Source organism: Ostrea edulis, chromosome 9 (assembly GCF_947568905.1).
Source record: "Ostrea edulis chromosome 9, xbOstEdul1.1, whole genome shotgun sequence".
NCBI lineage: Eukaryota > Metazoa > Mollusca > Bivalvia > Ostreida > Ostreidae > Ostrea > Ostrea edulis.
Window position 1 is genome coordinate 47080665 of NC_079172.1, and position 17915 is coordinate 47098579.

Here is a 17915-nt window from a genome sequence, read left to right on the forward strand (position 1 = left end):
AAACATATAACTGTCTATGATAATTACCTGTCTCGCAGTATTGTCCCGTCCATCCATCCATACAATTACATTGAAATGATCCAATAAGGTTTACACAACTACTTCCATCTGGACATGGCGAAGTAAGACACTCGTCGACGTCTGAACATAGAAAGATACAGTAAGGAAAGTGTATTTATATATAATATATTGAAAGAAGAAAACGTATTCTAATCTACCATTTATTATCATGAGGCAACCGTATATGAAAGTTTACGTTTTGTCTATTAAAGATCAATTTACGAAATTTCGTGTTTTGTCTAAGCAACCATTTACAAAATTTCACGTTCTATCAAAGCTACCATTTAGAAATTTTACATTTTGTTTTAGCAACCATTTGTGGAATTTTATGTTTGATTGAAAAGTAAATCTCATAGAGAGGCAGGAGAGTGAAATGAAAATAATACGAGTATTGGAAAGAAAAAACATTATTTCTACCTTCTTCACATGACCTTCCTGTCCAATTATTGGTACATTCACACCTGTACGAACCCTCTGTGTTATTACATATACCTCCATTGTTACATAGTTCTGGATCACGTAAGCATTCATCTACATCTGAAAAACATTTAAAGCCATGTCAAAATATTCATATATTGCTGTAACAGCAAAATCGTATATCTTAATTACACAAATATTTACCTCAAATGAATTCTTTCCACGATATTTTCTGATGAAACGTATGTACTAGAAAAAATACTACCCGCTGTAAATATCCGACTTAAGCAATTCTAAGGAATTACTTGAATAATATATAATAAGGCCTACCTTCTGTACAGTTCTTGCCTGTCCATTCCGGTGGACATTGACAGGAATAAGACCCCTCCACATTGAAGCAAGGTACATCCTCCCCACATGGTAAATGGGAACATTCGTCTACATCTGAAGCATGCCAATATTCAAACCGGTGTGTATGCAAGGTTTTCATCGTATCAAAACCATAATTAGATATAGCGTTATTTGCTGTTTTGCTATTTGAATTTTATTTACACATTATTTCTAGTATGTATAATCTAAAAAGCATGTTTATTTATTTGACAGTTTATATTTTTTCTATTACCTTCATCTTTCTTAAAAATTGATATAAGAAGCTGTCCTTTTTATGCCTAGGTTCAACACAAGTTCAGAAAGACATAATTTTATTGTACCTTCTGTGCAGTTTTGTCCGGACCATCCTGTGGAACATGCACATTCAAAAGATCCGATTGTATTTTTACAAATTCCATCATTGGCGCATGGTTGTTTGATTTGACATTCGTCTATATCTACAACGTATAGATTAATGGATAAACAATCGAACTTGACAAAGCAGTTGCTAGTATTTGTTTAAAGCAAATATATTTATAGTTTACATTATCTGGAACCATGTACATTATAGACAAAGTACGATACCGATTAATGATTACATCTTGAACCACAAAACATATTTGCTCTAATAATCATTGAGACCAACATGTTAGCATATGTCCTCGGCAAGTATCCTCGTCAAAGAAGGGCCACTTTGCCCCGGAGCTAGAGAGTCATATTTAGGCAATATTCTGCACTACTGTTAACGCGAAATTCTTGTGAGTAGCATTTGGTTACCTATCAAGTCCATGTAGTAGAGGAGTTTAAAAATAAGTAGCAGAACCTAATATGGCTAATATATGTATATTTAAAAACTTACTAACATGAAAGGTGAAGATAATAAACAACGATCAATCTCATAGCACTTATAAAGAATACAAAATGAAGAGTTGGGCAAAAACGGACCCCTGGACACACCAAAGGTAGGAGCAAATACTTATGAAGAGTAAGTATCCTCTGTCGACTGATTATTTTACAAATCATTTAGAGCTATGTATAAAAAAAATTATTTATAGTATTTCCACTTTAGGGTATATGTCTTCTTTCGCTAACATAAAGTGCTTGATATTCCCCCTCCATAATGTCTAAAAGCCGTGAAACGTTTTTATAAGAAAAAACGGGTATGCAACTAGAGGGTAAAGGGTTTACTGGTGCTACATGTATATTGCATTTAAAAAATCATTAAAATAGTGAATAATTCGATAGCAAACTTAAAAATTTATTTCATAGTAATATCCAAAGGAATACCAATTCAAACACAAAACGTAAACAAAACATACTCCATATTGTAGTGGAGAATAAATTCCGTCTCATCACGCCCTTATACTGTTCAGTTTGATAAGACTGAATGTCCCTCTTTTAATGTCTTATGAAATTTTGATAACAAATGAATGTAAGGGTTAATATAATGTATTGGGAGGAGGGTTTAGTTTCGTTGTAATAAGTAATAATATTGAATTCCTTTAGAAAGGAAACAAGGGACTTGTAAGTCTTTTATGATGTTTAAATGTTGAAATGTATTACCCTTCTCTAGATAACGCTATACAATTTTTTTCCACTGTTTTGGACTTGGTTGAGAAATCTTGGGAATAAATTATATTCCATATAAAAAAAATTATGTAATATATTTCTATTTTCCGATCTATGCAAGGTGAAGATAACGAACAGTGATCAATCTCATAACTCCTATAAGCAATACAAAATAGATAGTTGGGCTAACACGGACACCTGGACACACCAGAGGTGGGATCAGGTGCCTAGGAGGAGTACGCATAACAAACTAACAAATATTACCAAAAATTGACCGACAAAGAGGCATAACTCTCACATTATCTTAGTGGAATAAAAAATCTCTGGTGTCATGGTAGTCTGAATCATCCCGACGTATGTCTAGGATCATAAGAACGTCTAGACGCTTTCTGTAGAAAACAATTTTCCCCATCAGATTGTCCTAAATTATTGATTCAGAAAGAAACATGACGGCTTTGTTGAAAGAAAATGCGTCTTTGCAAATAGTATCTTCCGTAATTTCAATTGTATGAAATATAAATAACGATACATTATCGGAATTAGGTGAAAGTAGTATATTTAGAGTCACTCAGGTATCACATTCACTTTACATGTCCAGATATTTTTTGGAGATTATATACATAAACGTCGGGAAAATCCAGCCTAGCGTCATTTTTATTGCGGAAATAGGTATTGTACCATAAAGAACTTCACACAGAACATTTCATTCAGTTATAATTTCATGATTACCATATTATGTCAGTTGTGAAGCCTTCAGTTTTAATGGTTAAGTGCCTGAAGAGAATATATCATACTTTTATGAATTCACTACCTTCATTGCAGTCTCTGCCTCCCCATCCTTCGCTACAAAGGCAAGTGTAGGATCCGTTAGAGTTCTTGCACAAACCGCCGTGCATACACGGGGATGAAACACATTCATCTTCATCTACAATATAGTTCACAAAGTCCTGATTTAGATAGCAGTATAAATCACATTGCTCTATACACACAGTATATTATCGAACATTAATTAATTCAATAATTGAAGTTTTGTTGAGGTTTGACTAAAGTTACCAAAGTCAAAACCTAAAATTGCGCGCATGGTTTAATCCTTATGTTCGAAAAGCAGCAAAGCGCACATATGTTTTACTCCCACTGTACGAACGATTTCATTAAAGATGAATGCAAATGATTTAATAGAGGTTATGGGTTTTATCGCGTAATTTTTTTGTTGAAACAATGAATAGAAAAGTGGACAAAATATATTAAGTACAGAATTTCACGTATACTTCACAGATATTTATATATACATATATAATCCGCAGTTATCAAATGATTTTGTTTATGATCTGAAATCCAGTAATTTTCTAAATATAGTGCACACTTCATTCAACATGATTAAAAAAAGACCATTTGATGCATATGTAAACTTAGATCTCTTTACCTTCTTGACAGTTGTCTCCCAACCATCCTTGTTCGCAATTACATTTGAATGACCCCACCGTGTTCTCACAGGTACCTCTGCTTCCACATGGGAATGAAAGACATTCATCAATATCTGTAAGTATGAATTACAAAGGGAAATAACTCACAAATACAATCTCATGCCATCTTTCATCTGGAATCACGAAAGTGATTCATTACCTGTGTAAAGTATACCGGCTTTTTAATGTCTGCTGAAAAAATATTCCTGCCATTTATATTTTCATTACTTCATCAGAGCACGTATTGCAAAAAGCAGTCATCCAATTGTCTTTGAGCAAAAAGACTGTAATATTTTCTTTACTGTGCCTGTTTATAAATACTCGTACTTATAATTCTACTCCCAAGGACTTTGTTTTAGCTCATATTTCTTTCGTATTACATTACCACGTGGATTAGTTTTGGAGACGTCAGCATTCGATATGTTTCTTAATTGAAATGTTACCAATATTTTACTGTTCATTTTTGTAAACTTTTAGACATTGATACAAGCTCTTATGAGATGCATGCCCTTGAAAATAAGAGAAATGGTCATCATATGACTGCTGGTGGTCAATATACATTATAAGTATCTGACGCGGTAGTCTAGTGGACAGGACACTAGCTCCACAACAGGAAGACCCGGGTTGGATTCTTGATCTCTGCATCACACTAAAGCTAAAACGTTTAACATATGTATGACTGTTCCTTCATAAAACACATGACATTCCAAATTAATGTTAACGGTCCACAAAACAAATTGTATCTTGTATTATTGTAACTCCCACAAAGAACACAAAACCAAGATTAGAACAAACACAGACCTCGGACACACCAAAGATTGGGGCCAACCGACCACAAGCATCCTCTGTCGACCCGTCTCACCCACCGTGGGCCCTATATCTTGATCAGGTGAAATCAGTGTGTAAAGAATGGCTTAACAATTGGTACATGTATGAAACATGTCACCATTTGACCCAATTACAAGTTGCACTGGTCAAATAGATCGTTACTGCTATCTTAATACGTGACTGTTTCAACCCCTGTAACATTAAGTGATTTGTCAGTAGCCTGTTTCGATTTAGATACTGATTATATGCAGAACAAGCTCTTGCATATCGAATCAGTTGAGATATATAAACACCATACGTAGGTGATAATGGAATATTGCTACATAAATAAAGTTTACGATGGAGAAGCTGAAATCATCCCGTCTATCATGGAGTTGAGTTGGTAGTTTGCCTTCAATATTTATTTTCCATAAAATATCTAAGTTAGAAGCAGATGTGGAGTACTTTGTGGTGTCTTTTATTTCGAGTTCACAGGGATATATCGAATCGACGTATGAATGAAAATGAATATTGTTAACAGATAAAACGTCGTCGATATATCTAAATGTCCATTTGAAGGCCTCAGTGAGATATTTTTTCTTCTCTTGTAGAGATTTTGCATACTGTCTCATAAGAATATAAAAACAGGTCAGCTAACAAAGGAGCATAATTCGTGCCCATGGCACTTCCATCAGCTTGTTGGAAGACATAATAACCAAAGACTACGAAGATATTCTCAATGAGGAACTCCAACATATTTTTATCAACTACAAAATAATTGTGCGTAGAATCAGAGTGGAAGTAATTTTTGGATGACTGAACACTTGATATGAATATATGAGAAACTGATGGCATGATTGGGAAGGATTATCATTCATAATCCGTGCATGGTGAAGCTCAGTATCTCCCGACTTGAACAACTCCTCATTAGCATGAAAGATGAAGATAAGGAACAGTGATCAATCTGATAACTCATAAAAGCAATACAAAACAGAGAGTTGGGCAAACACGGATCCCGGGATATACCAGAGGTGGGAGCAGGTGTCTAGGAGGAGTAAGCATCCTCTGTCGACCGGTTAGCATGTAATTCGAAAGAACACCTCTTGGAACTTCTCAATGTGGAGTGTATAAAGGTTACTTAAGCATGCAATAGTATCTTCATTATGATCGAACGCTAATTTTTTATTAGATTTTTTATGAATTGTATATCTGTTTCCTGATCTAGAACAAACTAATCAAGATTACCCACAACCTGACCAAAAAGGGGTATAACTCTCGTAAATCTTAGTGGTATCTGGCGTCTTGATAGTCTGAATCATTCTGACGTGTGTATATCCTCCCCAAAAACGTCTGGACGCTTTCTGTAGAGAACATGTCCCCATTAGATGGCGCCAAACTGGAAACATGAGGGTGTTGTTGGGACAAAATATGTTTGCAAATAGTACCTGAAAATATCTTGCGTATTTCATTTATATTGAATAGAAACAACGATACCCTATCAGAATTATTAAAGTGCAAATATTGTATTTAAAACCAGAGTCATCCATGAGCCATATTCATCTTACATATTAGCGATACAAGGAAGAATCCAAAACATCTTTATCGAAAGAGGTATGTTATAAATACTATATTTATTATTCTGATAGTGGAATGTAAGCTTAAGCTTTCTAGAGTTTGCTCCAAGTAGCTTTTATAGGCATTATCTTTCTGAACCAGCCAATCAGCGTCTTTATCGACATCGCTTTCAATTGAGAAAGTGTCCAGATATTAGTGAAGAGTATATACATAAACGTCTGAATAATTCAGATTAGCGCCATGATGAATGCAAAAATAGTCCAGAGCCAAATTTTTGTGAGGTATTCTGTCATGAAGAACTCCACAGAAACAATCATCATTTGAGAGAAATCCTTAGGATTTTGTTTTCTTCAGAATATTCCTTGTAGTTTTACTTGCATTTAATGTCAGTTGTGAAGCTTTCAATTTTAATAGTGTAGTGCCTGTAGAGAATAGATTTATACTTTTATGAATTAACTACCTCGATTGCAGTCTCTGTCTCCCCATCCTTCGCTACAAAGGCAAGTGTAGGATCCGTTAGAGTTCTTGCACAAACCGCCGTGCATACACGGGGATGAAACACATTCATCTACATCTGTAATATAGTTCACAAAGTCCTGATTTATATAGCAGTATAAATCATGTTGGTCTATACACACAGTGTATTATCGAACATTTATTAATTCAATAACTGAAGTTTTGTTGAAGTTTGACTAAAGTTACCAATGTTACAAACCTAGAATTGCGCGCATGGTTTAATTCTTTAAACCTATTGAAAAAAGCACCGATATCCTATGTGCAGAAACGTTAATTCAAAAGTTACGATTTATTACAAAATTTCAGGTATCCTTCAGCGATATTCATATATACATTCTGATTCTCTTGTAACCTTTCACATTTTAAACGTTTTAATTAAGATTCTTAAAGGTTTTTTTTTTAATTTGCTTACAGTTACATGTGTTCGAAAAGCAGCAAAACGCACATATGTTTTACTCCCACTGTGCGAACGATTTCATTAAAGATGTATACATACCCTATGTGCAAATAATTTAGAGATTACGGGTTTTATCGCGTATATTTCATTTTGAAATTTCACGTATACTTCACAGATATTTATATATACATGTACATATATTCCACAGTTATCAAAATGATTTTGTTTATGATCTGAAATCCAGTAATTTTCTAAATATAGTGCACACTTCATTCAACAAGATTAAAAGAAAGACCATTTGATGCATATGTAAACTTAGATCTCTTTACCTTCTTGACAGTTGTCTCCCAGCCATCCTTGTTCGCAATTACATTTGAATGACCCCACCATATTCTCACAGATACCCCTGCTTCCACATGGGGATGAAAGGCATTCATCAACATCTGTAAATATGAATTACAAAGGGAAATAACTCACAAATACAACCCCATGCCAACTTTCATATGGAATCATGAAAGAGATTCCTTACCTGTGTAAAGTATAGTATACAGGCTTTTTAATGTCTGCTGAAAAAATATTACTGCCATTTATATTTTCATTACTTCAGAGCACGTTTTGCAAAAAGCAGTCATCCAATTGTCTTTGAGCAAATGGACGGTGATGTTTTCTTTATTGTGCCGGTTTATAAATACTCGCCCTTATACTACTAGTGCTAAGGACTTTGCTTTAGCTCATATTTCTTTCGTATTACATAACCACGTGGATACGTTTTGGAAACGTCAGCATTCGATATGTTTCTTAATTGAAATGTTACCAATATTTTACTGTTCATTTTTGTAAACCTTTAGACATTGATACAGTCTCGTGTGTATATATCTATTCAGTTGCATGCCCTTGAAAATAAGAGAAATGGACATCATGAAAGGTGAAGATAACGAACAGTGATCAATCTCATAACTCCGATATGCAATACAAAATAGATAGTTGGGCAAACACGGACCCCTGGACGCACCAAAGGTGGGACCAGACACCCAGGAGGAGCAAGCACCCCCTCCTCCGGCCGGCCACAAGCATCCTCTGTCGACCCGTCTCACCCGCCGTGAGCCCTATATCTTCATCAGGTAAAATCAGTGTGTAAAGAATGGCTTAACAATTGGTACATGTATGAAACATGTCAGCATTTGACCCAATTACAAGTTGCACTGGTCAAATAGATCGTTACTGCTGACTTAATACGAGACTGTTTCAACCTCTGTAACATTAAGTGATTTGTCAGTAGCCTGTTTCGATTTAGATACTGATTATATGCAGAACAAACTCTTGCATATCGAATCAGTTGAGAGATAACAACACCATACGCAGGTGATAATGGAATATTGTTACATTGTTTGATTGTTTTGCTGTTTTCTGCCACACTCAACATTTTTTCAGTTATCTGGTGGCGCCCATTTTTTTATTGGTGGAAGAGAGAACCCAGATACAATGTACCTGGGAAGAGACCACCGACCTTCCGAAAGTAAACTGAGAAACTTTCTCACTTACCGGCGCGAGCGGGATTCGAACCCGTGGAGAAGCTGAAATCATCCCGTCTATCATGAAGTTGAGTTGGTAGTCTGCTTTAATATTTATTTTCCATAAAATATCTAAGTTCGGAGCAGATGTGGAGTACTTTGTGGTGTCTTTTATTTTGAGTTCACTGGGATATATCGAATCGACATATAAATGAAAATAAATATTGTTACAAAGTGTAATAGCAAGGTGAAGATAACGAACAGTGATCAATCTCATAACTCCTACAAGCAATACAAAATAGATAGTTGGGCAAGCACGGACCCCTGGACACACCAGAGGTGGGATCATGTGTCTAGGAGGAGTAAGCATCCCCTGTTGACCGGTCACACCCGCCGTGAGCCCCATATCCTGATCATGTAAACGGAGTTATCCGCAGTCAAAATCACTGTGCCAAGAACGGCTTAACAATCGGTATGAAACACATCAGACAGCATTTGACCCAATGCGAGGTTAAAAAACGTCGTTGATATATCTAAATGTCGAGTTGAAGGCCTCAGCAAGAGATTTTTTCTTCTTATGTAGAAGATTTTGATTAAATTCTGCCTCATAAGAATATTAAAACAGGTCAGCTAACAAAATAGCATAATTCGTGCCCATGGTTATTACATCAGCTTGTTGGAAGACCTGATAACCAAAGACTACGAAGATATTCTCAATGAGAAACTCCAGCATAATTTTTATCAATTATAAAGTAATTGTGCGTAGAATCAAAGTGGAAGTAATTTTTGGATGACTGAACACTAGATATGAATATATCAGTAACTGACGGCGTGATTCACGGTGAAGCTCAGTATCTCCCGACTTGAACAACTCCCCATTAGCATGAAAGATGAAGATAACGAGCAGTGATCAATCTCACAACTCATATGGGGCCTCCGTGGCCGAGTGGTTAGAGCATCGTGCTCAAAATCACACGGTCTCTCACCTCTGCTCGGCGCGGGTTCGAATCCCACTCGCGCCGGTAAGTGAGAAAGTTTCCCAGTTTACTTTCGGAAGGTCGGTGGTCTCTTTCCAGGAACATTGTATCTGGGTTCTCTCTTCCACCAATAAAAACTGGGCGTCACTAGAAAACTGAAAAATTGTTGAGTGTGGCGGAAAACAGTAATCAATCAATCAAGCAATCAATCATAACTCATATAAGCAATATAAAGTAGAGAGTTGGGCAAACACGGATCCCGGGATATACCAGAGGTGGGAGCAGGTGCCTAGGAGGAGTAAACATCCCCTGTCGAACCGGTTAGCACGTAATTCAAAAGAACACCTCTTCGAACTTTGTATAAAGGTTACTTAAGCATGCAATAGTATCTTCATTATGATCGAACGCTAATTTTTTATTAGATTTTTTATGAATTGTATATCTGTTTCCTGATCTAGAACAAACTAATCAAGATTACCCACAACCTGACCAAAAAGGGGTATAACTCTCGTAAATCTTAGTGGTATCTGGCGTCTTGATAGTCTGAATCATTCTGACGTGTGTATATCCTGCCCCAAAACGTCTGGACGCTTTCTGAAGAGAACATTTCCCCCATTAGATGGCGCCAAACTGGGAACATGAGGGTGTTATTGGGACAAAATATGTTTGCAAATAGTACCTGAAAAAATCTTGTGTAATTTCATTTATATTGAATAGAAACAACGATACCCTATCAGTATTAAGTGCAAATATTGTGATTAAAAACAGAGTCATCCATGCGTCATATTCGCCTTACAAGGGAAAATCCAAAACATCTTTTTCGAAAGAGGTATGTTATAAACACTATATTTGTTATTCTCATGGTGGAATGTAAGCTTAAACTTTCTAGAGTTTGCTCCAAAGTAGCTTTTATAAGCATTACCTTTTTGAACCATCCAATCAGCGTCTTTATCGACCTCGCTTTCAATTGAGAAATTGTCCAGATATTTGTGGAGAGTATATACATAAACGTCTGAATAATTCAGATTAGCGTCATGATGAATGAAAAAATACTCCCGAGCCAAGATTTTGTGAGGTATTCTTTCATGAAGAACTCCACAGAAAACAATCATCATTTGAAAGAAATCCTTACGATTTTGGTTTCTTTGGAATATTCCATGTACATGTAGTTTTAATTGCATTTAATGTCAGTTGTGAAGCTTTCAATTTTGATAGTATAGTGCCGGTAGAGAATAGATTTATACTTTTATGAATTCACTACCTTGATTACAGTCTTTGCCTCCCCATCCTTCTCCACACAGGCACGTGTAGGATCCATTAGAGTTCTTGCACAAACCGCCGTGCATACACGGGGATGAAACACATTCATTTACATCTACAACATAGTTCACAAAATCCTTATCAGCAGTATAAATCGCATTGGTCTATACACACAATTTACTGTTAAACATTAATTTATTGTAAGAATTATTTATTACCTTACCAAACTAGTTCCTTGATTCTGAAGATCTACACTTATTTGCTTGTCTAGTAATTTTTTCAATTTCAAAACATTTTGATTAAGAATTCTCAAGTTTTGTTGAAGTTTGCTTTAATGCAAGGTGAAGATAACGAATAGTGATCAATCTCATAACTCCCATAAGCAATACAAAATAGATAGTTGGGCAAACACGGACCCCTGGACACACAAGAGGTGTACTTGTATTCCTAAAGCAGAAAAATGTGCATGGTTTACCCAAGCTGTTCGAGCAGTTTTATCCATACTCTATATGCAGATATATTACCGTAATCTAAAAGTTATGGTTTTGTAGCGTGTATTTCATTTTGAAACAATAAATAGCAATTTGAGCAAAATTTATCAATTACCGAAATTTCAGCGATATTCAAATAAACATTATATGCCTTAGTTATCAAAATTATTTTGTTTATTCAATATATCAGAAATCCAGGAGTTTTTCAAAATATATCGTGTACTTCATTAAAAGCATGACCATTTAATGCATATGTAAAACTAGTCTTTTACCTTCTTGACAAGTGTTTCCCAACCATCCATGGTCGCAAGTACATTTGAATGACCCCACCGTGTTCTCACAGATACCCCTTCCTCCACATGGGGATGAAAGGCATTCATCAACATCTGTAAGTATGATTTACAAAGGGAAATAACTCACAAATACAACACCTTGATGTGAAAATTTAGTTATGATTCATAAAGGATGACGAGAGCGATTCATCACTTATGTAAAATGTACTGGCTTTTTAATGTCCGCAGACAAATTCATTATTACCTTCATTTATATTTTTATCACTTTACAGCACGTTTTGCAAAAAATGCAGTCATCTTATTGTCTTTGGGTGACAGGAATGTAATCGTTTTTATTGTGCCGATCTGTATACACTCCGCCTTCTAAGACTTGATTTAGTACTTTTGATATTGTTCATTATCCATGAAATATTTCTGTTATATTATTAAAAATATATTACTATGTCGATCAGATTTGAAGACGTTATCAGTCGATGCGTACCGTAAATTGAAATGTTACAAATATGTTTCTGTAGAGTTTTGTAAACCCCTCAGAGATGAATTTCATTTTTGAAGTAAATGTGTGCATGCGATGCTTTACACCAACAATTGATGCCCTATGTATTTTCAAAAACGATTAATTTTTTTTTTTATATTTGCATTCTATTTTCATTTCTGTCGGAATTCCCAGTCATTATTGTTAACAAGATTCATACAAACACTCTTCACATCTGTATTGCATTGATGAGAAAATGGCTACCATTACGATTAGTAAAGATATAAAAGGCAGAAACATTGGAAATGACAATATTTAGACATTGCTACATGTTCATGAGTATTCTTTGAGATACATGTCTCTGGAAATAAGGGTAATGGTAATCATATGACTGCTGATGGTCAATATACATTATAAGTGACCTGGAGCGATAGTCTAGTGGACAGGACACTCGCTCCGCAACCATGAGATACGGGTTCAATTCTCGATCCCGGCGCGTGTCAAACCGTAGATGTTTAACACAAGTAAGTGGTTGTTCCTTCGACAATCATCCGGAATTAGAGGTTGAAGTTACAGATCCTTCCTATATAACCTTATAAACAGATACCACGTGCCATGGTATGCGTTGGTAAGATAAAGAACCTTCAATTCTAAATTTTGCAACCATTCACCGGCAATGATGACGTCTCCACATGAGTGAAAAATTCTCGAGCGGGACGGTAAACAATGATATACAACTACCCAACCGTCAATGCTACGCCTGTAAGCATCATGCATAGATCACAATTTGTGACACGTAAAGCTGTTGTCTTGTCTACATCAGTGAACAATTCTCAAATGGAACGTTAGCTAGCATTTTAAATGACATTGTATGTGAGTATTTATTTAACAAGAATTTTCACAAGGAGACGTTCGAAACTGCATGGCTTATTGTCTTTTAAAATACAAGTCACATCTTTTCAAGTGAAATAAGAATGTAATACTGTACTCACCATTAGTACAATTTTTTCCTTCCCATCCGTTGTCACATTCACACGTGTAAGTGCCTAACTTGTTCACACACGCTGTGCCCTCTTTACATGGATTGGAATCACACTCGTTTACGTCTGTATATTCAATATAAAACAAAAAACACTTTCTCATCATTAAAACTTTACATCTCATTTCATGGAAATGTCATCTAAACATACTTTTCAAGTTCCTATCAAACGGAAATACGAGCTCGTATGTTCAGAAAAACTAGATGTACAAATATGAAAACTTAATTTGGATTATATGATGTTACGGGCATATAAGACAATTTATACAGGAATGATTAAGGAGCGGGTGTGCTAAGTTTGAGGAACTTGTGCCGAATATGTTTGTTATAACATCTGGATAATCAAATCACAGAAATGATCGAATGTGTATTCATATTTATATCAAAAAATAACACAACTTATATTTTCAAATTTGCGAACGATATACCAACCTTGCTGGCAGGTTTTGGAGGTCCATCCTTGTTGGCATTTGCAAGAAAAAGAACCACGTGTGTTGATACACACTCCATTGTTTTGGCATGGATTGGTCTTGCACTCATCTATATCTGTAATTTTGATATCATGAGTATACTACATATAAAACAAAGATGTAAACTGACAAGAATCATACAGTCTTTCGTGATCACAATACAACATTCTATATTTGTGTACCTTTAGTGCATTGGTTCCCCGTGAATCCGTCTGGACAACCACATCTAAATGATCCTAAGGTGTTTGTGCAGTCTCGTCCGTTGCAAGGATTTTTCAGACATTCGTCTTCGTCTACAATTGCAGATGTATATTTTTCTTTAGATCATGCCCTACATGATGTTCTATGCAAGGTGAAGATAACGAACAGTGATCAATCTCATAACTCCTACAAGCAATACAAAATAGATAGTTGGGCAAACACGGACCCCTGGACACACCAGAGGGAGGAGTAAGCATCCCTTGTTGACCGGTCACACCCGCCGTGAGCCCCATATCTAAGAAACACTTTGTATGGACCGTGGGGATATTGCAAGTGAAAATTACACCTACTTGTATTCTTTTTAATGGAGAATTACAGGATCATTTAGATTTCAAAATATCACTCTTTTAGACGATGCTTCTATTTTTATAATTTTTCCGTGAGTATATCATCTGATATCATTTCTCCTCAGTAGTATGATTCGAAAACTGAAACTCTTACTGTTAACGTTTTAAAAGTCAATATATTTCTACCTTTCTCGCAATATTGCCCTGTCCATCCTGCGGTACAAATACAGTAGGTGGGCACGTCATCGCTGGCACAAGTTCCACCATTCTGACAGGGGTCATCGTAGAGACAGCTGTCCACTTCTATGAATAGAAAAAGTAAGAATGGTATGTGAGACGCTAGATATGATGCGAATTCCACTTGTATTCCAATACGTACAAGCATGTGTAATACTGTGAAATTATGTTAAGTCTTCAAGGAGATGTAATATCTTGGATTTTAAAATAGTTGTATTACCACTAATTTCACACTGTGGACACTTTCAGTTATCTATATATGCAATACATGTGATCTGGTCTGTTGTAAGGAAAATACTAGTACTTAAATTTTAAATTCAATTCTTCATTTAAAAAAAAAGTGAACATAACGAACATAATCAATCTCATAATTCCTATAATGAATACAAAACTCAGAGGCAAACACACCCCTGCACACACCAGAGTTGTGAGCTCTATATCTTGATCAGGTAAACAGAGTAATCAGTAGTCAAAATTAGTATATAAAGAATGGCCTAACAATTAGTATGAAACACGCCAAACATCATTCGACCCAATGACAGGTTGTATTTGTAAATTAGATCGTTATGACGACCATAAAATTTGCGAAATGGTTACTTTAAACATGATTGTCGAAACTCCTGTTTCATCAACTTGTTTGTCAGTAGCCTGCCTTGATTTAAAAACTTATCATAAGCAGTACATGCTCTTGCGTGTCGAATTGGTGGTGACACATTAATGACAACATTAATGAAAATTGGTTGAAAGAACACTGGTGTCCCGAACAGGAAGATGTCACGATGTAAATGTGAATACATTTGTATGTCATTAATCATCATTCTCTTTCATGATAGTGTTTATCATTACTTAATTTCAATAGTAATTGTCAAAATCTCAAGGAAATCTAATGAATATATATTTTTGCAAATAATTTCATCTCGAATGAGTTCACCAATTCAAATTTTAAATTTTTATGATACCTTTCATGGTTTACATTCTTCATTTAACAATACATATTTTCGGCGAGCAGCTTCTCCTGATTTTTTATAGATTTTCTATATTCACCCACGCGTAATCTAATTTAAATATCAAGAAGGAAACATTCAGACGGAGACTGAAATAAGAAGGGGTCATTCTTTTGACAAGGAAATTGTCATACTAATCACTTTTTTCATATTCTACATTTTCCGTGCTTAATAATCTGAAATCGTGTGTTCTATGTTAGTTACATTAATTCAAAACATCTACACCTTATACATTTAGTCATATTGAGAATTCATATTGCTCACACTCCTTAATAAAGACGATTGTGTCAAACACCAACAAACACTCAATTTGATTTTCGTTTCATATATTCAATGATGTTGAATATTTACGCAATTTTATTTCAACAACATGGTATTGTTCATTTCATTTTTGATATCATACTAGGAATTGGATTATTGAGAACCAGAATGTGTTATCAAAATATATTTTAATTCGAAAACCACAATTATACCACAAAGCACTCACAATTTATACCAAATTGAAAACGTAAATAAGCTACACTTAAGTAAATTGCTGTCATTTAAATATCATCACATCTATAATTATCCGTTGACATGTTCTAAAAATATTTGTGTTTTCTGAGTCGCTACAACTTAGAAATAAGGTGTTACATTTATAACTAATGACCATTACCTGGAACTCTGGATAGAGTAGATCCTGTGTTAGGTCCAAAGATATCATTTCCTCCCCAGTTATATCGGGACAGGAACACATCCCACCAATTAGTGGCCCATTCAATTCCCACAGTTGTGGGGCGGGGCTTCAAGGTGGTGGTCACCATTGTAGTACCCTCGGTGACCACGGGGTCCCCTCCTATATTCAAGCCTCTCCTCGATCGTTCGCTGTCTAGAGTTTGATCTTGAAAGTATGAAAATTAAAGAGCTATGATAAAATAGAAAAAAATCATTAATTGCGAGGGGTTTAAATTTTGTTGTATAGACATACCCACGACTTTGAATCCTACACGAGCAGGAATGATAGCTTCCTTAACCTTGACATCATATCCTCTCGAACATGCTTAGTTTTATCAAACCATGAAATGTAACCTCACGAAATGTGATTACATGTATACAATAGTGTGTAACAATTCTCAACAATATTTTAGGAAGGTGCCAATTAACAAAATAAGTCATAATCTTTGTTTTTCTCATTACCAAAAATTGAATGTATCAGATCTGTTCAATAAAGATAATTTTTGGACAATCTACGAATGATATTGACACGATGATTTTGAGTATATCAAATTTCTTTTATTTAAAGCCCAATGATGGAATATACATTAGTTTTACAAAATCCGCAACATTATATATCTGTATCTTACTGAATCCCTGTATTCTCTAGATCTTTTAATATGTATGCTAATAGTAAAGTAATTACTCGATATGGGTCGTCCTGTTGTGTTTGTGACATGCAACGAGGATACTGGTATGAGGTTACTTCGTATATCAATGTATTCTGTTCCGTCCTGAGTGAGACGTTTCGATTTCTGTAAAATTCTAAGAACAACTCCACCGCCATCACCCATCTCATAGGGATTTTTTATTCTGAGAGACACTTCAACTTTACCAGCTGTCGTTTTCCTGAAATGTTAGACACATATTAACCATGTGAACTGTGCTTCTGATGAAGAGGATTATATATAATAAAACAGGTTAATTTATAACATAATGGTAAAATGTTTGATAGGTGGTGTTCATAACTACGAAACTTCCACTGTATGTTTTCACACATATAATTTCAAATAATGAATTTTTCGTAGAGTGATATTTTCGTAGTTTGAGAAAAAAAATAGAGTTGGAGAATGCAATCCTTTATGCTAGCTCTAAATCTAAAAACATGTCCATACCATAAAATGGACCCAATATCAGATGTCATTTTGTAATGCAATCCTAAATACCTCATTTTTTGATTTATAATAATTTTATTCACAAGTAGTGAAAGGGATTGGGCAGCAGGTAGAGCCTATTTAGCCCTCTCTATCAAGGTCATCTACATGTAGATAAATATCTACACAAGTCAGGGTGTAGAAAAAGTATATAAAAGAATAGGATAAAAGAATACCTCATCTGATCCACATGGCAACGCAGCATTTCCTGTACATGCTGTCTCTTTTCAACTTTCTCATTAGTAAAATAATTGCTGATCTACAATAACACTGTGTTTTTAATTTGAATGTATTCAAAAAATTTAGTATTTGTATTTCTTTCAACAGTAATCGTTTTACTTGTTTTTGAAACCTCAAGCATGAAGATGTTAAATTTTCTTGAAACATCAAAGTTCGTGTAAAATTCTTACCTCGTCACATAGCATATCAGCGAGATCTGTGAATTCGCGTGATATATTTTTCTCCATCCCAGGAACATAGTCCAGATTGTCAATTACCAACGATAGATTAAGTTGTTGTAAATCTAATAA

The 17915-nt window shown here is 35.1% G+C and overlaps 1 protein-coding gene across 1 annotated transcript in view; it reads right to left on the minus strand.

The window, feature by feature from the left end:
- The window catches only part of LOC125660112 (neurogenic locus notch homolog protein 1-like), a 31128-nt gene extending 13726 nt beyond the window's left edge, over positions 1-17402 (minus strand). Inside the window, exons 1-17 of the mRNA XM_048891951.2 lie at positions 17398-17402; positions 16878-17080; positions 16134-16358; positions 14424-14540; positions 13872-13982; positions 13652-13765; positions 13173-13286; positions 11685-11798; positions 10923-11036; positions 7503-7616; positions 6721-6834; positions 3839-3952; positions 3227-3340; positions 1188-1304; positions 808-921; positions 478-597; positions 28-141 (exon numbers count right to left, since the gene is read on the minus strand). Of these exons, the coding sequence (XP_048747908.2) occupies positions 28-141; positions 478-597; positions 808-921; positions 1188-1304; positions 3227-3340; positions 3839-3952; positions 6721-6834; positions 7503-7616; positions 10923-11036; positions 11685-11798; positions 13173-13286; positions 13652-13765; positions 13872-13982; positions 14424-14540; positions 16134-16358; positions 16878-17080; positions 17398-17402 (2038 nt within the window). The remainder of the gene's footprint in view (positions 1-27; positions 142-477; positions 598-807; positions 922-1187; positions 1305-3226; positions 3341-3838; positions 3953-6720; positions 6835-7502; positions 7617-10922; positions 11037-11684; positions 11799-13172; positions 13287-13651; positions 13766-13871; positions 13983-14423; positions 14541-16133; positions 16359-16877; positions 17081-17397) is intronic.
- Positions 17403-17915: the final 513 nt, after the last annotated feature.